At 44.6% G+C, this 26,219-nt stretch overlaps 1 protein-coding gene across 1 annotated transcript; it reads right to left on the bottom strand.

Moving 5' to 3' along the window:
* Positions 1–240: 240 nt before the first annotated feature.
* On the bottom strand, positions 241–26,219 carry CSUI_002558 (uncharacterized protein). The gene is made up of 3 exons (XM_068062758.1): positions 13,776–26,219; positions 6,347–13,183; positions 241–5,877 (listed from the first exon to the last, which is right to left on the bottom strand). Exons 1-3 carry the CDS (start codon positions 22,881–22,883, stop codon positions 1,684–1,686), a joined length of 20,139 nt encoding a protein of 6,712 aa, XP_067925265.1. The 5' UTR covers positions 22,884–26,219; the 3' UTR covers positions 241–1,683.

A 26,219-nucleotide genomic window follows, 5' to 3' on the forward strand; every position in this document is an offset into this window, starting at 1 on the left:
TTGTCTCAAAAAGACGTGAGATCTTTCTGCTGATGCTAGGAGCGGCGAGCCTATAGAGAAACCTAGCCTATCATATGTCTCCTGTATATCCTTGGTGTACTGTACATGTCTCTGTTTCTTTGAGATGCGGCAGTAAAAGCACTTCAAGATCAGACTCTACACAACGGAATGTGTGGCTGGAAGCTGTAGTCATTCAAAGATCATCGATATTCACGGTATGTTGGTTAGAACGAAAGTGGTAGAGACCGCACGAGTAACTTCGAAGTGGATGTATGTGTATGCGTGTGTATATACACCTTGCGAAGGGAGATGTCGTAGCCGATTCTCTCGCATGCCAGGATCTCTTTTTCAACCGTGAAAGAAAATATCTAAAAGGAAACACGAAGAAAAGGTTTCTCACAATAGATAGGAAGAAGAAGATACCTGAAATAAAGTGGTTTCAAAATAACCCTCAAAAAGTGAAGAAAGACCGTATGGAAGACACATACACACATCCTTTACATATCTCACTCTCTACCTATACATGAGCAAGCATACAGGAAGCTTCACAGAGATCGAGTAGACCGCTTTCACGATGACAGTCTCCTCTTCCTTCTTCCTTTCTTCTTCACTCTTCTTCCTCTCCACTCTTTCGTTCAAATCGACGCGGAGAATGAAGATCGTAGGGGGACTTATATTTGCTCAGCACCCCTCGCAACAACGTAACATCTACACACACATCGTGACCACCAGAAGGTCTTCATTGTAGAGAAGCCGAAGAGAAACTCTTCGTCTTCGGGGGCACGTTAGGAAACAAACTCTCTCCTTATTCACAGTCTTCACGATAGCTAGCTAGGACAATCTGTCTCTTCAATCATAATCCTCACGAGAGCTAGCTACAGCTGCTTCCTACATACATCTCCCTATGGATGGATGATAAGAAAAAGCCAATGTGTTGAAGTCCCAAACCACCACAAGAGAGGCGACATCAGCAGCCTTTCATCTACACCTCTCTCTATAGATGATCTTTCTTTCTCCTTCTTGTCCTCCCCCCCACCGTCTCTTGAAGCCTTTCTCTCTCTTCTTTGTCGAGCTGTTCTCCGTCGCAAAAGAAAGAGAGAGAAAGAAGAAAAGAAAAAACCGCCGTCGGGGTGCGCGCATGGAGATTTCTCATATCGATAAGACTAGTGACCATAGAGTGGTCTACTAAAAGAGCAGATGAGGAAGTAACTAGGGCGCAGGCAACAGACCGACAACTGCAACAAGTCGATAGAGCCCTCTCCCTCTGTAGCAGACCCTCCTATAAACTATACGTAGACTTGGCGTCTGTACATACTCCTAAAATACATGTGAAATACATGCATTTCTACCTATGGTTAACACGCATGTATCTGTAGAAGAAGATGAAGACAGAGAGAGAGACGTCTAAGACCATATCTCTATTCCCTCCCTAGTAGTAAGAGTTGAGGGCGAAGAGCTAGAGATTCATCGTAAGAAGAACCCCTTTACTATCCACTCTTGTTCTTATCGGGATTCTTATCAAAGGGGATCTCCTCTTGGAGAAAAGCTGTTGTGCTTAACCTGCTGGGGGTGTCTACGAACTTCTCTTGTCATGGACACGGGAAGAGAGAAGGTTCCTTATTTGAAAACGCTCTGGAATATTTTTCTCTTGAGGAGAAGAAAGGAAGACGATAAGCCACTCATTCATTCCCTGCTGTCATCTTGTTGTCCCAAGAGAAGGAGATAGACAAATCGCTGCAGTGTACATTCTTGTAGAGCAAGAGGTAGACAAGAATCTTCAATCATGTCTACCATAATGCTTTGTTTATGGGGCTGAGTGACATCCCCCCCTGTCTCTCTTTCATTCTCAATTCTCTTATGATCCTCTTCTTCTTCTCCATCATTGTCCTCATCAATCCCTTTACTTCTTCTTCTTCTTTCTATCACGATGACCTTTTCTTCTCCTCTTTTCCGCTGGTTCAAGATGTTCTTCATCTTTTCTTCTTCTTCGTCTTCCTCTCGCCCTCTGTCTCTTCCATTTGTATCTTTCATGAGTTTTCTAAAGAGCTCTGTATTCTCAGGAGAGAACAGCGTGACTTTCGGAGAAGAAATGTTTCTTTCTGGATACCCAGCAAGAGACTGGGTGAGCGACCTCTTCTTTTCTTCTTCATTCCTCAGCAAGAACAGCAACCCCACACTACCGTCTTTCCAAAGAGGAGACACCTGTCTCTCTCTTTCCTTTTCACAATCGACAACAACATCTTGACACCTGCTTTTCGTCTTTTCTTCCTCTTTTGCTTCTTGAGTCTCTGAAGAGATAGAAATCTTTTCTTCACATGAAGCAGTAGAGAGAAGGTTATCAAGTGGGCAACAGATGCATGCAATTCTCCTCACTGCTTGTAATGCTGGACCTATTGCTGTCGACTGACTTTCTCTCTCACTTGTTCTCTCATCTGTTCTACCTACTTTCTTTACTTCTTCTTCTCCTTCAGAAGACTGTCTTCTTTCTCTTCTTCTTCTTCCTCCAGAGGTACGAAGACTTGAGAAGCATCTTTCTTCTGATTGAAGTAGAGGTTTCCCTTCCTGCTTTGGCTCTCTCATTCTAGGAGAGGAAAGGAACTTGACAGGTCCGAAGAAATGGGGGGAGCTTGAAATAGTTGAAGAGGTAAGAAAAGAAGAAGAAGAGAAGGTTTGTAGAGAATGAGAAGACGTTGCTGCAGAAGAAAAAGAAGAGAGCGGAATGATGGGAGAATTTCTTGAGACCAATTCATGTGTAAAAGACAAAAGGAGACAGGAGGATACAAATGCTGTATAGGGAGGATTCGGGTGGTGTACATACACCGGAGTATGTGTATCTATCATCTCTAAATGACATCTTTCACATAATCTTCTTGCAAGAGGTATAGACGTCGTTTCTCTTTCTAAACCGACTCTTGTTCGTCTCTCCTCTTCCCCATATATCTTTTCCTCTTCTTTCTCTTTCTTCTTCGCTTTCCTCTGCTGTCTCTCTCCACCTTTTTCTTCTCTCTTTTCTTCTTTTTCCATCTTAGTGGTCTTCTTCCTTTCTTTTCTCTTACCCTCCTCGGCAGACACCGCACGAAGAATTCTTCTCTCATTCATCGTTTCTTCTTCTTCTGTCTTTTTCTTTACTTTCTCGTTCTTTTGATACCCTTCCATGAAGCAACATGACTGAAGAGCTTCAGCGGCTCTCTCAGCATGATATAAGGCAGATCGAAGCTTGCCTCGTATCTTCATACGAAGGGATAGAGACAGATTCTTACATAACAACACCTCTCCTCCTAGCCCCGTGATATCTCTACTTGTTCCATTACCCCTTCTTCTTCTTCTACTTGGTATTAAACTTCTGTTCTCTCGATTTCCTTCTTTTCCGGTTCTATGAGGATGTTTCTTCGAGTGTACATACACCTCACGAAGGGCTATAGAAGAGAGAAAAAGATGAGCTAATCCAGCAGCATTGTGTACAAGAAGACGTTGGCAACCGAATTCGATATGATCTCGGCATATCCCTCCTCTCCTCCCTTGCAGCTCCTGTCTCCACATCTCTACAGGATCACCATGTTCCTCATTTCTAATCACGTCAGCTCGGCATCCATACGTCAGCAGAGACAGACGATGATAAAGAGAAACAAGAAGGGATTCCTGCACTTCATACAGTTCTACGACTCTCTTCAAACTTGTCTCCATCTTCTCAAGTAAGAGAGAAACTGTTGTATCCTCTTCTTCATCTACATCTGGTTTATCTTCATGTGGAGAACAGGGAGTGAGAGACTTCTCTTCTTCTTCTTTCTCTTCATCTACTCTATCTCTCTGTTCGATCTTCTCTTCTTCTTTCTCTTTATCCATACAAGATTCCCCGGATAGAACTCCTCCTCCTCCTCCTCGTGGTTTGCCATGAGTGCTTTCAGCTTCTTTTCCTGTCTTTCTTCTTCCATCTCTTCTTTCTTCTCTGCTTTTCACGGAGTCAGCAGAAGCCGAGAAGCTCAGGTCTCTTAGTGTTGCAGTCTGGAGATGTAAGAAAGGAAGCAAACCGAAGGGAAGTAGACTCACTACTTCTGACGCATACCAGCACTCTTCTAATCGACTACTACATGATGTAGAAGAAGAACAAGAAGGAGGAGAAGAAGAAGAAGAAAGGAGAGGGGTATCTGTTGTGAGATGGCCGTTCAGATTCCTTTTCTTCTTCTTATCATTCTCTCTTGTTCTCTCCTCCTCACATGTTGACAAGGGGATATCTGCATGGTCTTTCTTCTTCTGCTTCTCTTCCTCTTCTCTACCTTGTTCTTTTTCTTCTTCTTCAGCTTCTTCTTCTCTTCTTTCTTGTCCCCTCTCCCTTGTAGTAGGGGCACTCTTCACTGCATGCCTCTCTTTCTTCATTGTAGAAATCTCTTTCCTGCTCTTCGTATCTCCGTCACTAGACTCCTTCCTTCCATCTATCTTCTTTTGATCTTGTTTTCTCGTCTTTGAGTAAGAAGAAAGCCTCTCACTTTCTCTCGAAGAATGAGGTCGGACTAAGAGAGGAATAGCCTTCAACTGCCACCGTACCAGGTAGATATAAAGACATGCAAGGAGTGTACATACACCTCCATGAAGTCTTTTCAGCTCTATCAACTCCTCATCATTCCTGTCGTTGTTAAGAGAGTGTAAAGAACAGAAAAGACAGGAATCTGGAGACCCCTTGATGCTATCATTCTTCATGCCGAAAGACTCCTCTCTTTCATCCTTTTCGACTCCTCCTTTTATCTTCTCTCTCCTATCTTTCTCATACGCCGTATCTGCTTCTCCAAGTTGTCTCACCCCAGCCGTCACCTCCTTCTTCACTTTCTCCAAGCTCCGCTCTTCTTCTTCTTGTCCTTGAACTATAATCTCTTCTTCGAGTGAGACAGCACCTCTTGAAGAGGAACATGAAACCGCCCTTGTTCTCTCCATGGCACTAGAAGAAGAAAAAGAACACGCGGACAAGGGCTTTGAAGCTGTCGAGGGCTGCTGTCTTTTCTGATAGGCATGCAATGTTTCTTTCCTCTTCGATGCACTGCGAAAGGATGAAGAAGAGAAAGACGAAGAAGAGAAAAACGAAGATGAGAGAAGTGGTTGCGGAGGAAGAGGTCTAGAGAGTCGTTCTTCTATAGCACAATGGAGTCGTCTCTCTTGTTGTTCTAGTCTGGATATACACTGGAGAAGTATCGAGAGATGTCGATTCTCTTCATCCGAGAAGAAGGAGAAGGATGATGAGGGCAACACCGAGAGAGAAGAAGATCTCTGTTGCCGTTCTTCTTCTTCTTGGTCGTTTTTTTTTTCTTCTCTTTCTCTGATTGTCCCACATGTTCCTCTGTCTTTCCGAATCACCATGCCTGAGGCCCTCACAGAAGAATGAAGAAGATCGGAGCCAGAAGAAAAGTACCCTTTCTCAGCTGCACGTAAAAGAGATAGAGATATCGATATGACAGAGTCATGCTGTCCTCCTGACGTGAGAGAAGAGAAGCCGTCAAGCATTGAAGAGAAAGATGGAGAAGAAGAAGAAGATACGGAGAGACATGTACAGTATCTCTCGAGAAAGAGATGGAAACGTGAGGAAGCAAAGGAAGGATAAGACAAAGAAGAAGAAGAGAAAGAGAATGGAAGAGAAGAAGAAGAGGACGGCAGATAAGCTTTATCTTCTTGGGCGAGAGACGATGAAGAGAAGGAAGAGGAACAACCTAAATATAGAGAGCGGGGGGCCCTAGCATCCTTGAGTTTTAGAGAGACTTGCTTGAAGTTAGACGAAGAAGAGGAAGAAGAGAAAGGAGAGAGAAAAAGAGGTTGAAGAAGAAAACAAGAGAGTGCGAGATGAAGATCTGAAGCTGCTCTAGTATCTCCAAGAGCTTCAAACAGCTCTATGCCCTAGAGGAAAGGAAAGAAAAGAAGAAAGGAGGACAGAAGAAGAAGATGAAAAAGACGTCCAGAGTGTTAAACAGTCTATCTGCCTATTCATCAAAAGAAGGACAAGGGGAGAGAGTGAGTTAGGAAAGAAAGAAAGACCGAAAGAAAGACACGAAGTATCTTCTATCAAGGAGTCAACCCATAGCAAGATAGAAGAAGAAGAAGATCATGAAGAAGAAGAAGCAAAGACATCCCTCACGTCAAGTGTCCTTCGGGGCTCATCTCGGGTCGGCGAGATAGCTCAAGACATGCCAAACACATGCATCCGTCGATACACGAACCAGACACGCATCTTCTCAACATAGACATACACAAAGACAGATTAGAGACAGCTAGATCGATAGACAGACTAAAGATAGATAGATAGATAGATTGAAGATAGAATGATAGATTAAAGATAGATAGATAGATGGAGATAAGAGATAGATACCTGTTTACAATGAATGATGGCTTTGGTGGTTCTTCCAGTTTCTGCGTAGAAGTTGCCTAGGTGTCCATAAGCCTTAGCAATGATCCTCTTTGAAGCATCTTCAAGCTCTTCCGTAGTCGCTTGATATACAACACCCATCGCCTTCTTCTTCTTTCTCTTTTTCTCTTCTTCTTCTTCAAGTCTTGTCTTCGTACCGAACCTCTCTCCTTCTCCTTGACTCTCTTCTCCTACAGCCTTTCCGAGCTGCATGAATTTCTTTCTCGCGACTTCATGACGTCCATCTTCTTCGTGTTCTCTTCGTCTCCCCGTCATCTGCAAGAAGAACTCAGGAGATCGCCTATCATCTCGATCAGTCTCTATCAAGAGACCCGCTTTCGTTTCCTGTCTCCTCTCCTCTTCGCCCCCTTGTCTCTCTCTCCGTGCCTTCATCGCCTTCTTCTTCTTGTCACGACGGGTGTTCTTTTCCAAGCCTTCTCCGCAGGTCGCACGAATGAGATCTCGAGCTCTCGCACAGATATGAAGAGAACGCAGGGAGAAGCGAATAGAAAGATTTAGTAGCTTCTCTCGGTCAGGTGCCACTGTCTCTTCTGTAAGAGGTAGCCAAGGCTCACTCCAAAATGGATGACCTAGACTCTCCTCAGAGGAAACAAGAGAAGAAGAAGAAGAGATGACTTGTCCTAGTCCCTGGTGGGTTGTAAGTGCTGTCTTTCCTTCTTCTTGTGAATCTTTCTTCTTACTTTTCTTCTCCTTCATCTTCTGTTCAAATGGCAGGCCATCTCTATCCAATGTACCGAGGGCCCAGGAGGGAATAGCAAGAAAGGCATTCTTAAGTAAACAGGAACACGAAGAACAAGAAGAGGATGAAAAAGGAAGACAACTTTTTCTCTCTTCTTTCTTTTCTTTCTTCTTCACACAGTCCCAGATATACCTTCCTCTCCCTTCTCCTGCCTCTCCTGAAGAAGCTTCCTCGTGACACCATGATGCCCCACACGTCTTTCTCTCTCTCACGATGATCCATTTCTTTCTCTCTTTGTCCACGGATGTCTCCATGTCTCCTTCCTCTTTACATCCCTTTCCGCTTTTCTGTGTATTTCCAGAAACAAGCGCGTCGCAGTGACTTTTGGGAGAGGGAGGAGACATCTCAGAGCACGTGACTGTCGTATGTGACGAGGGGGACGCTCTTCTACACAGGCATCCTCCACCCTCACATCGAGTGAGATAATGAAGAGAAATCTCAAGGAGGACGTCAGAAATCCATCGACCGAGAGACGCTGTAAGAATGTACTTCTCCACTTCTTCTTCCTCTTCTCTTCTTCTTCTTCCTCTGCTCCCTACCATCTCCTCTTGATAGACAGGCGCCTGTCCGTCACGAGACCTCCCTACAAGAGATGGAGAGATGCGATCAACCGCCGACTCTGGGGCATGAGAAGAGCCATACAGAGATGAAGATAACGAAGAAGAAGAAGGGTGGCTTTCATGAAAATGAAGAAGTGGAAGACGACTAGGATGGCTCGGAGTAGGAGGGAGTGAGGGGTGATGCCTAACATGCTTTTGGTCAGGAAGAAGAGGAAGAAGGAAAGACGAAGCAAGAAGGAGATGTTGGAGAGTCTTGCCTAAGAAAGAACAAGATTGCGATTCATCTATTCTACTATGTCTATGAAGATTTCTATCACTCCTCCTATGATCATCCTCTCTTTTCTCTCTCTCTTCAGATTCACCCTCTCCTTTCATCTTCTTCTTCGTTTCTTCTTCTTCTTCTACAGAATGAAGGCGCATCTTGGCAAGTTCAGAATGGGGAGACTGTGATCTTTCGACCGTCTTCTTCGTTTTCGTCATCTTTTCTTGTCGAAAGACAAGATGCTTCATCTTGGTCTCCCCGAAATCTGTCACATCTTCATAGGCTCCACTCCTGCAGTTCCCCAGGTATTCATCGCTTCTATCCCTGCTTCGATTTCCACAACGACTAGGGGTGTATCTTTCTTCTCCTGTCTTCTCTCTCGTTCTTCTTCTCTCTCCTAATACATTCGTCTGACCTTCTTCCTCTTCTTCTCTTTCGCTTCCCGGGGCTGAAGAGTCTCTTGGCGAACTTCGGCCTTTCTTGACGAGAGAAGGACATGATGAGAGGAAAAGACTCGCATTCTCATGATCTCTTCTTCTTCTCCTCCTGCGTTCTTCTTCTTCTTCTCGCCATTGATAGTGTTGTTGATATGCCATATAAGCAAGAGAGAGATGTACACGGAGAAGCTTCATTTTAAGACGTCGATGCATGCGGTCAGAGACTGAGACGTACTCTGCCGTCATGATCCACGGCTGGGGCTTCTTCATCTTCCCCTCCTTCAGATCTTCCGTCTCTTCTGTTTCTTTCGTACATGACAATTCTTTCTCTCTCCTGTCCGTTAGTCTTTTTTCATCGAACTCAGTGAAAGGACATTCTCTTTCTTCTATTTGCTTGATCTTTCCATCCGTTCTTTGCAAGTTCTTCTCCTCTTGATCTCTCCCTCTATTCGCCCTGTCTCCTTTATATGAGGAGAGAGAGGAGATACACTGCCCGCCATTCTCCTCGTTATCGTCATCCTCATTCCCGATGCTCCTTCTTCTTCTACTTGGCTCTCTACGAAATCGATTGAGAGATGAAGAAGTCGATAAGTGAACGACACGCATTAAGAGTTGTCCTGCACGTCCTAGTGTGTGTTCTTGTGCCTGCCATAGTCTATCAATCTTCTCTAGGACAGAAGACGAAGAAGATGAAGATGAAGAAGAAACAAACGAAGATATGAAGGTGATCTTCTCATCTCTTTCCGATCCTGTTGCACCTCCGTGATTCAAGGCTCTTTCGTCTTCTCGTCCTTCCCCTCTTACTCTACTTCTTCTAGAAGGCTTCACATGAACCCCATCTTCTTTCTTCTCTCTTTCTCTCTCTTTCTCTAATGGTTCTTCTTCTCTTTCTCGTCCTCTCCCCCTTCTCTGCAGTTTCATCGTGATCTCTTCCTCTTCGTTCTTTCTGTAGTTACTTGGAAGTCTATCGTTATCATCATCCTTACTAGGAGAAGAAGACGATCTTCTTCTCTCTCTCTCGCTTATGACGTCTTGTTCTCTTGCTCCTTTTTCACGCTTCATCGTCTCTGAGAACGAATCTTTACTCTGTATATACACCTCCTGTTGTACTTGCTGGAGGAGAAGAAGAAGCTCATAGTGCTCAACAAGGAATGTATCAGCTAGCATTTCATACGCTGAGGCCGCAGTCATGGTCTCGATGAACTTCCCTCTTTCCTCTGCCTTTCTTTCTTTCATAAAGCACACACAAGAAGGAGCTGCAGATAAAGACGAAGAAGAGAAAGAAGAAGCGAAAGAAGAAGAAGAAAGCAGAATAGAAGACGGAGTCTCACTGCCACCTTCATCATCTTCAGCAGTGAGAGGAGGAGAAGAAGGAGATAACGTCGTACATACTCGGAAGTGTATAAGAGCCCGTATCAACAAGCGCCTAACCAGCTGACGTCGTCGCTCTTTATCATCTTGACGAACGAAAGAAAGAAAGTTAGACGGGGGATAAGAGAGATCTCCACGATGAGATGTCTGGTGCTCGCCACAAGAAGAAGAAGATAAGGGACGAAGTCGAGTAGATATTTCATTCTTGATCGAAGAATGGAGAAGACTTTCCCCTTGTGGCGAAGAGAGAACAGGATGCATATGATTGGAGAGATTTTTCCTGAATTCTCCGTATATAAGCCGATCTCGTGAAGGCATATGTGGATGCTTAGTCGTGATCGTAGCAGGAGTCGGAGGAGTAAGAGAAGCAGCATATAGGTGACTGAGCTGATTAAGATACATTGCCCGCTGTTCTTCTATACATGAAGAGGAGGAAATATCTAGGTTCATTTTTGTGGAAGATGAAGAAGAAGGAGAATAACGAGGAGGAGTCAAGCTGCTTCTTTTCTCGCGTACTTGTAGGAGATGACTTCCCTTCATCGCAGTTGATCTCCCTTCGCCCCTCGAAGAAACTTCTTCTCTTCTCTCCTCAATTATCTCACTCGTCTCTGCTGTTTCACTCCCCTTGTTCGCTCGAGAGGCCACCTCTTCTGAAGGCGAAAAGGATCTTCCCTGTATACAACGAGAAAACGAAGATGAAGAAGGCGAAGGGATAGTAGATGAAGCATCTTCATGGCATGAGTGAGAAAGTCGAGAGGGAGACGCCGTAAGAGCTTGAGACGGGGGAGGGTCTTTACGTGTTTTTTTTTCTCCTTCTTTGAGATGTAGAGCATAAAGATCGTGAGTGTTGGATGAAGGGAGAGAAGTCGACAGTAGCGTCATAGCTGCTTGTACACAAAGGACACCTGAGAGCCTATGCATGCGAATTCTGCCTTTCGCACATTTCTTTTCTATCTCTTTTTCTCTCTCCATGATCATCATTATCTCTTCAGCTTCTTCTATATCTCGTTCTTCTTCCTCTTCGTCACTCTCATCATCTTCTTCTCCTTCTCCACCGCAGGGTGTTCCATACAAACCTGTCAAGAGAGGATGAGGTGGAGACGGGAGATTCGGCTCATAGAAAGCTCTTGTATCCAAGAAAACTAGCTCATCTAAAGGAGAAGGCAAAGAGAAAATATCATGATGACAGCATGAAGGAATCGAAGAAGAAGAAGAAGAGAGAGAAGAAGGTGGTGACGGTTCTGGTATGAAGATGGTATGAGAAGGAGGTCCTTCGAGGAGAGACGTTCCACTTGCTTGTTCACATCTATCATACGTCAATGCTAGTAAATGACGCGGCTGATGAAAGTGTCTCCCTCCTTCTCTTCCTTTCCCAACGGCAGCTAATCCTTCAGCCAGAGGTGATCTTCCCCGAAGATAAGCCGAAGTAGAAGAAGGAGAACAACAACCGGATGAGACGGCTCTTCCTCTCCCTTCTCCAACTACCCTTCTTAGACTTCGTTCATGTCCTCTCCATCTGTAGTGCGTATCGGTGTGAGCATAGGGAGATGAAGAGTCGAGATATGAACGTCTGGTAGATGCTAAGATGTCCTCCCACCCTAGGATATCACCCCTACCTCTTGATAGGATAGAGGAAGAGCTCGAGGAGGAGGAAGAGGAACAAGTTGATTGATATGAAGAAGATAAAGCCCCAAGAAGAAAATCAAGACAGTCATCGATATCTCTCACTACTGCTACTCCTCCTACTCGCCTTCTCTCAGATCTTCTAGGTGAAGTATGAGGAGTGAAGAAAGAAGAGTATTTCGATCGAGTAGGAGAATGAGACGAGAAGCCCCCCCCGTCACTTGCATACGGATTCTCAAAGTTGAAGTGAGGAGAAGAAGAAGAAGATCTTCGTCTTCTTCCTCGACCTGTTTCTCCTGGTGATGTGAATCTTTTTCCTGAAGTGTCTTGTCTTTTCCTAATCTTTCTGAAGAGAGTGGAAAGAAGAAGAATACCTTGAAGACATGACTTCGCTGCTTGAGAGTATCGACGTGACGCAGGGCCCCCCTCTGATGGATCGATGGTCTCCTGTGTAGAAGAAACGCTCTTCCCTTGTGTCGACGGTGAGCATGCGGATGATGAATAAATAGAAGAAGAGGAGCAAGAAGAATCTACAACAGGATAAAGAGATATAACTTGGATAGATGGGATCGAACTTCTTTCTTCTACATTTTCGCATGCACTGAGAAGGTAAAGACCTGTAAGAAAGTTCCAATCAAGGTGGGGACGTTCATCATCTCCCTCACGGAAAGCATCACCTGTCATGATATGAAGTAACAAATGCCATAGCCAGTCTTCCTCTTCATAATGATAAGAAGAAGACTCCGCTTCTCTTTCTTCTTCTTCTTCTCTATCGATGTCTACTTCGACTTCGCCTTCCAGACTCGTCCTCTTCTGTTTCTTCTTCTCATTCTCTTCTGCTTCCTTCACCCTTTCCTCTTCTTCTTCTATACAGTCGACATACACATCTGATTCCTTATCATCGTCATCATGGTCCAGATTTCCTGCTCTATAGAAAGAAGAGAATCTAAAAGGAGAAAAGGAAGAAGAAGAAGAAGAGTAGAGACTCGGTTGTCTCTTGCCACTACTCATGGAGACTCCTGTGTCTTGTCTTTCATGATATCTGCTTAGAGACAGCTGGGAATCTTCCGATAATAATGTTGTAATAGAAGACCTTTCCCCTCTTCCTTCCATGGTGTCGATGCCTTTCTCATCCTTATAGAATGAGGACGAATCGACACTTGAGAGACTGAACTCTCTCACACTGCTATCACTAGCTGGTATACAACCTCTGTCTCGACGTCTCCTTGCTTTAGATTCATCTCTTCCGTAGTCATAGCCATCTCTGTTTACGGAGGAAGATGAAGAAGCGCAGGTATCTTCTTCATCTTCATCGTGACTTGTGTCGCTGTCTATGAACTTAGTATCTCTCATATCTCCTCCTGACGAAAGCTCAGTCTCTGAGTAGTGGAGCTTCTCGCTATGTGATAGAGAAGAGTGAGGCTTCTTGGTACTTGAGAAAAAAGGAGAGAGATGTCGCCTATGTCGATCGTGAAGAAGCTTCACATCGAAGAGGGGGGACTGCCGTTCTCCTTTGCTACTACTACTACTAGTAGGCATGAATGAAGCCGATGAAGAGAAAGATGATCGAGTCTCTTTCTTGCTTTCTGTGTGGACATGTATCGGTGAGAAGAAGTGCGAGGGAGTAGAGAGCAAGAGATGACTAGGCTGCTGACGATGAAGATGAACTAGAGAAGAAGAGGAAGAAGAAAGAAAAAGTTCTTCTCTCCAGCATTGAAGAAGAGAAGGCAGCTTTGGGATATCCTCTACGGATATACATCGATAACCTAGACATCGAGAAGCAAAGTTCTGAAGACAGAGACCACGACAGAAAGAAGAGATAGATAGATAGATAGATAGATTGAAGATAGATAGATAGATTAAAGATAGATAGATAAAAGATAGATTAAAGATAGATAGATAGATTCATGTGCGTGTGAACTCGGAGTGACTCCACAGTCTCTAGCTAACATTCCCTCGATATGCACAGGTACGTGGGCATAGACCCATCCACCTGCTGCTGAGCCGTACAAATACACATAGGCACCATATGGAGATGTTCTTCCTCTCCAAGAGATGACAGGAGTCTCAAGTCAAACCTGCAAGGAGCTGCCTGATCAAGACACCCCAGATTTACCTTCCCTCCCCTCGGAGTTGAACCCCCTACAGACTCACCGACAGACAGAGAGACGAAGAGAAAGAGAGAGAAACTGCACGTGTACCTATCTATGTATGTATCTGTCCATTTATGCGTCTATCTACCCATGTAACCAGTCAAGACGCTACTCCCTATAAGACGATTCCTCTCCTTTTCATACATGTACACCTCCAGACAGGTCTGTCATTTTCTCTCATATATCTTCTTCTTCTACTCTATTCTCTTCGTGTCTTCTTGACTTACAACACCTCCAAGAGGAACTGCCGAAGAGACCGATGAAGGTGATGGAGTCGCCGTGGTAGTTAGACAGACACAGAGAGTATCAAGCTGAAGATAAGTGCATGCAGTCCATAAGGCTTTAGACAGTCTTTCAGCAGGAGAAGACGAGACAAATACAGGGGGGGGCAGTCTCCTCTTGTCTTCCACTTTCTTATCTCTTTTATGGTCATCTCCAAGATACCTCCATTTCCCATCACCATTTCCCTTTTCTCTGTCATGTGCAACGTTGTCGTTCTTTCTTTCCTCTTCTTCTTTCTCCACCCCTAGTTCGACCTCTCTTCTCTCACTTGGACTTCCATCAGCTGCCTCCCATACAGTCCCTCTCTTCAAATGAAAAGATCCTCCGTGGACACGCCACGAAGAAGAAGAAGAACTTGCTTCTTCTTTACCTTCTTTATCTATACCTGACTCTCCGTTATCGATATGATGAGGCTTCAAGAAATCTCTCTCTTCTTCTTCTTCTTTCGCTTCTTCGTCATCAGTAGACCCCTCATGCCTGTTTTCTCCTTCTCTCCACACGTCCCTACAAGAGTCTAGTGGCACACAGTCCGGCAAAGGAGAAGAAGCACAAGAGGGAGAAGGGGGAGAAGAAGAAGAAGATACTGAGGAAAGACTTTCGACTTGTGCTTGGCCATGGTGAAGCTCATCGTTTTTACTGTCAAGACAACTCGCCTTGTTGTGCAGCTGGTCTTCTTCTTCTTCATCCTCTCTTTCTCTTTTCTGTTGGACAAACTGAGAGATAGAGAGTCCCTCTTGCGAATGAAGGGAGGAAACGGAAGAATGTACGGGTCCGGAACAAGAAGAAGAAAGGAGAGAAGCAGGAGAAGAAGGAGAACGACACACTGCTGCAGTCGGAGTATGAAAGAGATGAAAGAGGTCTATAGAAACTAGGCCTATACGTCGGCCCCTTAGTCGTCTCTCTTCTCTGCCTGGGACTAACGTATACAAGCCTTCTTCTTCTTCTCTTATCTTCAGCGGTTCCCCCTTTCTTCTCGACGTTTTTTTCTTCTTCTTCTTCTCTATCTTGTCATGTCTTCTTACATGTCCTTTCTCTTCATAAGATTCTACAGTCTCTTCACTATCTTTATCACTCATAGCCAGCATCTCTCGACTCACTCTCATCTCTCCTTCTTCTTCTTCTCCCCTCTCTCGGGCTAGGCGCCGAGGAGAAGAAGGACTACGAGCATGTCTCTTCGATGTGCTTTGACGGAGTTCAGAGAGAAACATAGGAGAGGAAGAGTGCGGCGATGGTAGAGCAGAGAGAGAAGAAGAAGAAGAAAGATAAGAGCAATGAAGAAGAAGAAGAAGAAGGAGTTGCTGGGGGAGCAGTCGTGAGAAGAAGAGATGAGGAGCAGAGTGACGGTATGAAGCAAGGAGATGATATAGAGAAGCTAAAGCAGAAGAATAGAGAGAAATCCTCGGATCAATTTGACTTAAATGAAAGGCCTTCTTTTCTGCGGTCTCGGTCTCTTCTTCTACATCCTCCTCGTCTTTGAGAAGCTCGAAGAGAAAGAAAGGAAGAAGAGGAGGTTCAGCAGCCTCGACTCCAGGGAGAAGAAGATCGTGATGCTCCAGGAGTTGACGTATCTTTTTCTTTGTGAAGTCTCTTACTATCTTTCTTCTCCTTCTATCAGCAGGAAATCTCTCATCTTCTTCCTCCTCCTCTTCATCTTTTCCTCTCTCTGTCTTTCTTGGACAGCACAAGAATGAAGACGAATACAGTCCTTCTTCCTCTTCTTTTCTTCTTTCTTCTCCTTCTACACAAGCGCCGTCGATCTTCTTCTCTTCTTCTTCTCTATCTCTGGTAATCCTAGTATGAGAAGAGGTTGGGACGACAGGGGGATGGCATAGAGGAGGGTGAAGACCTTTGCAATTCTTTTTTTTCTTCCCAACATCTTCTCCATCCTCTCTTTCTTCTTCCCCAACTTCTTTCTCCTGATCTTCTTCTTCTTCCTGATGTACATCTTCCTTCTCCTTCTCGTCTAAGAGGTGCAACAGCGGAGGTGAGAAGAAGAGAGGAGCCGTCCATTGAGAGAATAGTGGTGCCCCTTGTCCTTCTTCACCTGCTCGAGACGACGAAGAAGAAGAGGGTTCCTTACCTATTTTCTTCCACGACTTCTCTTGAGATTTATCACAGCAAAAATGAAGCGGACAGCTGCTGTAGGGACATGGACTGCGGCGAGGACTCGGAAGAACATCTACCTCACTCCCCGGAGAAGGATAAGAAGAAGAAGAGGAAGGCTTCTCATCTCTGCATTTGTGGTCGCTAGGAAGATGACGAGGAGGAGTCTGATCATAGGACAGGGAAGGAAGAAGAGGAGAGGTTGAACGTGAAGAACACAAGAAAGGACAGCGACGATGGTGACGATGATGAGGGTGACAAGGAGACACCTCCACAGACCCAGGAGGGGGGAGTATAAAGAGAGATGGAGAAGAAGAAGAAGGAGAGGAGGAGGAGGAAAGAGGATCAGTGGCGGTGAAGTATTGAAGAGACCGTTCATGAAGAGAAGAAAGAGACTCGAGAGACATAAGAAAGTTCTGAGCCGTAGAATCGCTATTGAAGTAGCCGTCCAAAGAGACCTCTTCTTCCTGACTCCCATGCAATCCGCGCGGACGGGTGTATGGAGGAGAACAGGAGTGACTGCCACTGCTGCTGCTGTGGCTCTTCAAGAATGGGATAGACGATGAGCTCACAACTAGAGATGGAAGTAAAGAAGATGAAGAAAAGACACCTGAGGAGCTCGAGGAGTCTTCTTGAGAAAGATGAGAGGGAGTATGCAGGGGATGACTGGTAGGGGAATGAAGAGAAGAGGGGGGACGAGAAGATAAGGGAAGCACATGTTGCAAGAAATCGAGGAGAGACGTCTTCTCTTCGAGATCCTCTAAAAAGCATTCTCGCTGAGAGATTTCCTTGCTTCGATACACCCCAGATGAGGATCCTGAGAAAGAAGAAGAAGAAGGAATGCCTTTATTAGTCTCTCTCTCCGTTGTTGACGTATCGCTATGACTATCACCGCGAGTTGGCATTTCTGCGCGTCTGCTATCTAGACTCTTCTGGAGGGGAGCACACAAGTCGATACTACTCATAGGAGAGTCTGCTTCACATGAGAAAGGAAGAAAAGGAGGAGGAGGAGGAGGAGAAAAAGAAGAAGAAGGAAAGAAAGAAGAGTGAAGGTGAGAGTAGTCTGTCGTCGATAAAGAAGAAGACGAACAAGAGGGTGGTGCTTCTGGATGATAAAGAGAAGAGGAAGAAGGGAACCTGCCGGCTGTAGAAGAAGAAGAAGAGATAGAGTTCGTGTTATTTCGCTTAGAATGCGGTTGGATCGTGAGATGGCTTGAGCGGTCTTCATGGAGTTGTCGACTCGAATCAGAGAGTGTGCTCGTCGGCTGTGAAAAAGTTTCTTCTCCTTCTCTCTTCTTCTTCTCTTCAGGGTGCGAATTGATTTGTACAGAGGGAAAGAATGAAAGAAGAGGAGACGTGCGCCCTGTTGAGCTGAGCGACTGCCCCCCTTGATCGCTATGATGGAGAGAGGCCGGCAGAAAGGATAGAGAGAAAGTCTCTTCTTCTCCTTGTTTCTGGAGAGATAAAGTAGAAGGCGTAGATACCGATGAATCAACATATGTATTAGTTGGCGCGAGAGAAGAATGAGAGAGAGGGGCACCTTGACTAGGCGCCGGAAGCGAAAGAAATTGAAGAAAAGAAGAGAAAGACGAAGAAGAAGAATCAGGAGAAGAAAGAGGATGAGGAGAGATAGGAGAGAAGAAGAGATGTTCGGGAAACTTAGTCTCTGCTTCTTCTTCTCTTTCTTGTTCTTCTTTCTCGCCTCCTCTCTCATTCTTGTTTGGAGCCTGAGAGAGAGGAGTTATGCTGGGGACTCTAGCCTCCCATCTATCACCACCTTCACGATCTCTGCTTCTTCTTGTTCTTCTCTTCGTTTCTGCTACTCGAACTTCGCCAGAAGAAGAAAAGCGAGTCAGAGGTGGAGGAGAAGAAGCACGAAGAGAGACTGAAGAGAAGCTCGTGAACCCTTCTGGAGATGTTCTCTGATTAGAAAGAAGAAGACCTATGCTGTCGTGGCTATGGAAAGGAGCTTTCTCTTCTTCAGTCTGAGGAGATATTGAACTGCAGCGGCGACGGCCTATAGGAGGACTGAGAAGTTGGGATCGTCTCCCCTTCTGTGTAGGAGCGTCTGTCGTGACTCTTTCTCCCACTTTTTCCTCATTCTCTCTTTCTTCTTCTCTTTGTTCTTTTTTCTCTCCTTCTCTTTTCTTCTCTGTCGAACCTCCACCCTGCGACGACGATGATAGGAATGACGAGGACGCTAGCACCGAAAGGCTGCCTGGAGAATCTCTAAGACTCGCCGACTTTAGTCTTGTTTTGCTTTCGGTTCTCTCTCTTTCTTTCTTCTTTTCCTCTTGCTGCTTTTCTTCGAATTCTGTTTCATCCAAAGCACTTTTTGTCACACTTGAAGTGTCTCCGATCATACCTAAGAAAGGTAGATGAACCCCCAGATCTCTGTCACCCGGAGGGAGAGAAGAGGAATGAGATATGCTTTCATCTTTGCTGCCTTCTCTCTTGTTCTTCTTTTCTAGCTTGTTTCTCTTGATCCATTTCTTCTTCTTGCTCTTCTTCTCTTGGTCGTCGTTGTCATATGGCTTAACTCCCTCATGATCTCTCCATTCATCGTCATCTTTCTCTTCTCCTAAAGAATAATACTGTTCTTCTCCTTCGCCCTTTTCATTCTCTCTCTCTTCTTCTTTCTCTTGAAATCTCGGCGAGGAATGTTTTCTCGGTAGACGAAGCGACAGAAGAGTTCCTCTCTCAGATATCTGACTCTCCTTGTAGATCTCGATCTCTTCGTTCATCTTTCTTTCTTTAGGTAGAGAACATTTAGAAGACGAAAAGGAGGAGGAAGGAGAAATATTAGGCCTATCTGCTATGAGAGAAAGAGAAGAGGACTTCTTCTCTTCTTGACTCTTCCGAAAGATAAAACTGAAAGGAGAGAAACCCTTAGCTGCCCCTCCTGACGAAGAAGAAGAAGAAGAGAGAGGAGGTTCTCCCATCCATCGATGAATTTCTAGGTCTTTCAGACATTCCCCAGGCTTACACGTCAACAGCCACTCGTACACAGATGGTTCAAAACAGCAGGAGATTTCTCTTCTTCTTTCTTTTCCTTCTAAAGAGAAAGAAGCAGAAACGGGGAGGGATGAAGATGAGAGAAAAGATTTCTCTCCACCTTCAGTTAAGGAAGAGGGGGAAGTAGAAAAAGACGCTTCTGTCAAGATGCCTCCAGAAGGACGAGAAGTTGAGAGAGATGACACATCATTACCAACAGCACCAGCAGCAGCAGAGGGGAAAGTCCATGAAGAAGAAGAAGACGAAGAAAAGGAGAATTGTTTCTTCTTTTCTATTGATTTGAGGTGAGGACAGAAGCTATTGTTCTGTTGACGAGGATTAGAGAGACTTCCCTGAAAGGACAGAAGAGAAGTCTTCCTCTTCTTTTCTTCTTCTATTGTGAGGCGAGAATCTTGTTCGCCTTGTCCTTCAAGCTGTTGAACTCCATCCGAGAAAGCATGACTATCTTTCGAGGGAGTCCTCCTTGATAATGAAGAGAATCTTCCATCCTCTTCTCTTCTTCTCTCTTCTTCTTCCCCTCTCCTCGCTTTTTTTCTCCTTTCTTCTTCTTCTTTAGCTCTCTCTCTTGTACAGCTTGACAGGGTATCAGCAGTCGTTCCATCATAGTCTTCTCTACGACGTGGAGAGGTTTCTTCTGAGAGAGGAGGAAAGGTAGAAGGTACCGTAGGAGAAGATGGGTGTACAGAAGTGATGCCAGGAGAGATGGATGGGAATGGCTTGTCTCTGGCGATCAGAAAGAGGCGGTCATCACGTTGAAGACTCGTGCGAAATGTCTGAGAGGAGGGAAAGGTGTCTATACACCCGGGACAGAAGGAGGTAGAAGCGTTCTCACATGGTTGAGAAAGAGATATTGAGCTTACCCCCTGAGACAAAGAAGAAGAAGAAGAGAAAATTTCATCGAGGCTTGTTTTCATTCGAGGCCAGTAAGCATGAGATGTAATGGTCTGATAAACGTTCTGTAGAATAGGAGTAGAAGAAAGGTTTCTCTTCTCTTCTACGAAAGCTTCAGCTGTACATACACCTCCTGAGGCTAAGGGGGTATGGTGGCATGGGATTTCTCTTCTTAGAAATTCTTTCTCTTTGGAAGCCCTATGATCATCTAGAAACCTTTCTCCTCTCTTCTCCATCATTGAAGAAGACCGAGGATGATCTTCTTCATCTCTATTCATAAAAAGTTCGAGTTGTTTCTCTCTTCGATCCTCTACCCATTCTTTCCTCTCGTCGTCTTGAAACTGTCTTCTCCCCTCGCTTGTTGCTGTCTGTACACCTGAACTGTCTTCTTGCGTCTCCCTCTGCACTGTACACACACCTGAACTTTTCATCTCCATCATCGAACCTGCTATACTACTGGAAGGGGCCAAAGGGAACGAAGAAGAAAAGGAAGACGAAGAAGAACAAGAAGAAGAAAAGGAGGAAGGAGAAGAAGAAGACGAGAGAGAAGAAGAAAAAGCTGAAGACGGTGACGAAGAAGATGAAGAAGAAGAAGACGAAGAGGGAGGACTCGAGGGAGGAGGTGAAGAAACTTCTTCCAAATCATCTTCTTCTTTTTCTTTCTTTCCTTCTTTTCTCTGACTACTCTTTTCTGGTTTCCTTGAATGAGCAGCACAACAACAAGAAGATGGAAGCGCTTGAGACGAAAGAGACGAGGAGGATAAAGACGAGCATACGGAGGAGGAGAAGAAGAAGATGACTTTACGAAGAAGCTGTGGAACTCGAGGAATACAAAGTCGCATGCTTCTTCCCCGTCTTCTATACCACACGAAAGTGAGACGAACGAACCTAGATTCACAGCTGCAACTCGAACGTGATACTGACAACGAAGTAGAAGAAGATGAGTCACACGGGGCAGGAGAAGAGTTAAGAGGAGAGGGAGAGTTAGGAGAAGGAAGCAAAGAAGAAGAGTTACAAGGAGGAAGTGTGCATAATGAACAAGATCTACAAGAAGAAGAAGACGAGATATCTAGGAGGAGTGCGTCATCTGAAGAAAGCGTCGGTTGCCTTGAAGGCATTGCTTGAGTCTTGATGACCTCCTCTGTATCATGACTTCTCCGACCCATGTTGACCTTCCTGTATCTCTCTTCTTTCTCTTCAGATCTATCTTCTCCTTCCTTTCCCCTACTTTTGTTCTCTTCCCCTCGTCTCCTTGATGACTCCCTGGCTTCTTCTTGCTCTTCATCTTCTTGTTCTTTGACTTCTCCCATTCCTCTCCGAGACATTTCTTCTTTCTTCTTCTTCTCACGATGTGAAGAGTCCTCAGTCGAAAAACCCGTAGCTTCTCTTCGTCTTTCTTTCTCCCCCTCTACTCTTGTTTCTTCTACTTCTCTCTCCTCTTCTCTCTCTATGTAGGTGGGATGCTCCACACTCTCTCTCAAAGACATCTTCCCACGACACGACGGGCACTCAAGAGCAGAAGGGCAAGAAGAAGAAGAAGAAGGAAAGACTTCATGAGAAACAAGAAAACGAAGAGAAAGAAAAGCATCAGCTGTCCCCCTATTGGCGACTTTAGCTAAGAGTGGATCTTGAGGTATCCTCGAGGAGATCTCTCTCAACAACTCGGGTGGGTATCTCTCTAAAATAACTCTCCTCAGATGAATTGACGATGAGGAGAAGGAGGAAGAAGAAGAAGAGCGATCCTCTTTGCTTCCCCCCCTCTCACCAGGTGGCTTGCCTTTACTTACACACCTCCCATCATTGCGAAGAGAAGAAGAGAAAGAAGAGGAAGACGGTTTTCTATGTGAATGCCCTCTGGCAGGTCTAGATGAGAAAGTTGAAGAGATCTTTTCATCTTCTTCTTCTGCGATCTTTTGTATAGAGTTTCTTACTGGCATAGGAGCAAGAGGTAGAAAGACACTTATCAGACTCACTGGTTTCGCTCTTTCTTTCTCATTCTCTCGTGGATGAAAGGCTTCTCTTAACAAAGAGATATCTCTCTCCATGCCTCGATTCTTTCTCTCCTTCTTCTCAGGCACAAACGTAGTAGCAGGAATGAAGCGGGAAGAATCTTTGACGAAACTTCTCTCCTCTAAAGAACAAAGAGAAGAAGAAGAAGAAAGGTGCGGTGACCTTCCTTGTGGAAGAGAGAGAAGATTCGATTCTCCTTTTGATCTTCCCCGCCCCCATGAGATCGCCATTCCATTAGAGCTCTCTTTCAAGTCTCTTCCACGCGAAAAATCGTCGCTCTCTTCTTCTTCTCCTTTGCGGGTAGATGCGAAGGGAAGCATCCCCTCTACTTGGTTCTTTCCTAACGAAAAAAGACCATCTCTTCTTTCTCCTTTCTCTAAAAGAGGCGCTCTTCTTTCTATAGCTCTTTCGACTTTCTTATTGCATTGTGAAGCTAAGAAATTCTCACGTCGATGTCTATCATCTGAAAGAAGAGGGGCAGGAAAGCCAAGAAGACTCTTGCTTTGCACATGTGAATCTCCTCTCCAACAATAGGTATCATATGAACGAGGTGTACATACACCACCTCGTGAATCGGAAGACAACTCTTCTGTATAACAAGCGTTAGAGAGGCAGCTAGCCATTCTCTTCTCTCCACTGCCGGCTAAACCTCGACAGTGATCTGCTCCTCTCACATCGTCATCATCGTGACCTGTATACGTATGTGAAGAAACATGATTGAGAAGGAAATTCTCTCGTTTTCTATCGGAAGTTCGACAATCCCCTCTTCCTAAATCTACTCCTTCTGTCATCCCACGAGGTGTATGTACACCCCAATTTCTAGAATGACCATCACCACCTCCATCTCCTGAGCGATGATTGCGAACTTCCCGCCAATCTCTCACTTTTTTCTCTTTCTCTTTCATTTCCTTTTCTTCCTCTTTCTCTCGTCGCCATCTTTCTTCTCTCCCATGAGACTGATAAGAAGAAGAAGCAGGAAGAAAAAGAGGATGAAGAAGAGGAGGAGAAGAGCGAGGAGAGTGAAAGGAACTCATACTTGTTCTTTTTCTTCTTCTTCTTCTTTGGTTGTCTTAGAGCAGTCTCTCCTTTCTTTTCTTTCTATCTCTCTATTTGACGTACGGAGAAGCAGGAGAAGAAGAAAGGCATGTGACGATGAAGAAGAAGGAGAAACGACAAACTCTGAGAGGGGAATGTGAGTATATATCTGCTTGTTAGCTTATCTTCATTCTTATCCTAAAACGGACAGGCTGTCGTCGCCATCCTCTCCAAAGACGGGAAAGAGAGCGAAAAAGAAAAGAGAAGAATGTCTTGTGAAAAAGCTCTTCGATTCTCTTCTTCTTCTCCTTCTTCTTCTATTGTTAGTCATCACTCCCTCGCAGGAAACCCCACCTCCACTAGGCTACCCGCAACCATCCTATACATACATTCGTACAGTGTACATACACATACACTTGCTTCTATATATATGAAAATAGAGAAGCACGTCTACACGTACGTGTACATATTTCAAAAATGTCTGTATGTCTGTCTGTATCTACCGAGAGTATGAGGAGAGGAAAGAGGAGTAGAAGCCTGTCTTGACCACGATGCTAAAGGCGATGAAAGGAAGGCTAAAGGAGAGACAACTGATCAGGGGAGACGAGACAGACGTAGAACTCGATGGATCGGAAAAAAGAAGAGAGAGAACAACAAGAGAAACCTTTAGTGGAGAAAGGAAGTCTTGTGACGTGGAGAGATAGATTTCTTCACCTGAGCTTCATACCAAATGATAGAAAGGAGCACAATGAAGAGCATAACCCTTGAAAAGAGGAAGAAGAGAAATGGAGGAGAACAAGAAAGGAAAACATACATACGCGTAGCTAGATGGCGGGAAAGAAGAGTGGGGGTGCCCCGACTTTTGAGAGAGAAAAGAAAGAAGAAGAAGACACTTCCCTGATCGCACGCACTCTCCTCTCTTGTTCTCCCTACAATCTTGGAAGGAAGAAGAAAGGTTCATAAACAAAAGAAAAAATATGGAAAGAGAAAGAAAGAAAGAAAGAGGTAACAGAGAGTGATGGAGAGAAAGTGAATCTTGTGTGTATGAGGCTGTAAAGACACCAAGAGAGAGAGAGAGAGGTTGAATCAATCTCTCTAAAATACTCTCTAGTCAATCAATTCCAATGTGAAGAAGAAATGGATCACCTGTCTCCCTATCCTGCATCTCCAAGAATCTCCTTATGACCATATCAGCATCTCTTCATCCCTTCCTTTTTGTCGACAACTGTCTCCTATCAGAATCCCTCTAGTTTTATGAGTGTCGGCATTTCTCCGTATCTGTTCATAGACCTATCAGCCCCCCCCGGCCTCTATTCCACATCGAGTAGTTGTATCGATCTGTCTCGCTGTCTCCCTACATGTCTACTCGACCTCGCGTCATTTAAACCCTCGCAACGACCTTGCCAAGTATCTCTCTTCACCTCACTCTCCTCTCCTCCCCGACAAGTGTCTTTCTTCATCTCCGTTCAGAGACAGATAGATTAGAGAAGGGAGACGGCATTTCTTCGGAGAGACATCTCTCTTCATCGATAGGCATCTCGCCCTGCACCAACGGTCACCTCTCTTCCTGACAGAAGTCTCTCTTCAAGAAAGTTATCTCTCTCTCTCTTAATCAGGAGATATCTCTCGTTTTCAAGATTTGTCCGTGTCTCTTTCTTTCTTCTCACGCGGGTCTGAATGATCTGACGTCTCTACGTCATCTCTCTTCATTTCTTCATCTCTCACATAGGCAAACAAAAAGGACTACCTGTATTCCAAAGATCTTGACTCTATCTGTCTTTAGTCTCTCTATCTCATTCGAGAAACCCAAGAAGGGAAGAAAATACAGACTTCTGTACGTACACTTCATTGATTGAATCTCTCTATCCTTCTGAGACAATTTGCATCTTCTTTTCCCAACAAGAAGGAAGGAGCTCGAAACAAACGAACCTTTCAGTAGAGATCAAGGAAGTCTCATGTATGTGTATTCGACATATATGTGCTAGACAAGATCTCCCTCTCCCTTTCTTTCTTCTCTCTCTCTCTTTCTTAAAAAGCCGCGAGGCTCGTCATCTTTCTTCCTTTACATCTTCCTCTCTTGTTGTCTGCTTCTTCGGTCTTATACAAGAAGGCAAAGAAACAAGCTAACGAGGGTGGCATTTGTCTTCGCATGCACCTCTTCTCTTGGTCCCTCTCTTTGCACAACTTCTTCTTTTCATGAGAGTCGAGCAAAGATCATGCGAAGAGAGGGGAACAAAATAAGAAGAACAAGAAGAAGAGGGGCAAGACAACAAAACAATGGAGAGAATGGAGTCTCGTCTCACATTCTCTCTCTCTTCTTCTCTCGATCTTCTCCTTAAAGAAGAAAACAACAAGAAAAGGAGGAGGAACAAGGAGACCTTATTACCTCCTTCAATACAACGTATCGAACTGAAGCGTGGAAGGAAGAAGTGCAAGCCGGAGAGAAAGGCTGAGAGAAGAAGCAAGAGGAGAAAAGAACAAGAGAATGGCGATGAAGAAGAGGACAAGATGAGGTTCTTTTCGGTTAGCTAGCTAGAAGTATGAACAACAACGAGCAGGGAAAGACGTCATGTGTATATGAATGATAGAGAGGATGAATAGTAGATACATAGACCATACACCATGTTCTGAATGACCTTGTTGATATAGAAGATTACAAACCTCTCCACGAAGAAAGACACATCGAAGCAAAACAGAGAAGAACAGAAAGAAGAGATCATTCCCCGTAAAAAGGTCCGACTACAAGAAAACAACAAGGGAGGAGGGTGAAAGAAAAAGGAAAGGAATGAAGATGAAGGGGAAAAGGAAGAAACTCCTGTCTATTGGACTGGAGAAGAAAGAGAAGAAGACGTTGGAACTCCTGAAGGTCTCCTCAACAAGAACTTATCTGCAAATGCGAGGGGAAAGAAAGCAGAAAAAGAACAATTGAAAAGAAAAAGGAGAAAGTCAGGAGAAAGGAAAAGAAAGATACTCATTCACTTTCCCTTCTCCCCAGCTCTTGTCCTTCTTCTTCGGTTCTTCATTCATTCTTCATTTTCTCTACAAGACTCGCCTTTTACCGGCTATGGGTCGCTTCACAAATCGAAGCGTATCTTGAGCTTGTCTCTTTCTCTCTCGGGGGTTTGTCTCTCTGTCTTTCATTTCTTTCTTGCTTCACATCAAACAGAGAGAATGAGAAGAGAGAATCTCCCCTACCGCTATGAACACAAGGGAGAGAAACAAAGGAAGAAGCAACTAATGCAAGACAACCTCTCCTTCTCTACTAATCCAGAAGAGAATGGAAAGTCAAAACAAGATTCTCTCAACTCTTCAGATACGGATTTAGAGAGAGAGAG

The sequence above is a fragment of the Cystoisospora suis genome (assembly GCF_002600585.1).
Source record: "Cystoisospora suis strain Wien I chromosome Unknown contig_1069, whole genome shotgun sequence".
NCBI classification, from domain to species: Eukaryota; Apicomplexa; class Conoidasida; order Eucoccidiorida; family Sarcocystidae; genus Cystoisospora; species Cystoisospora suis.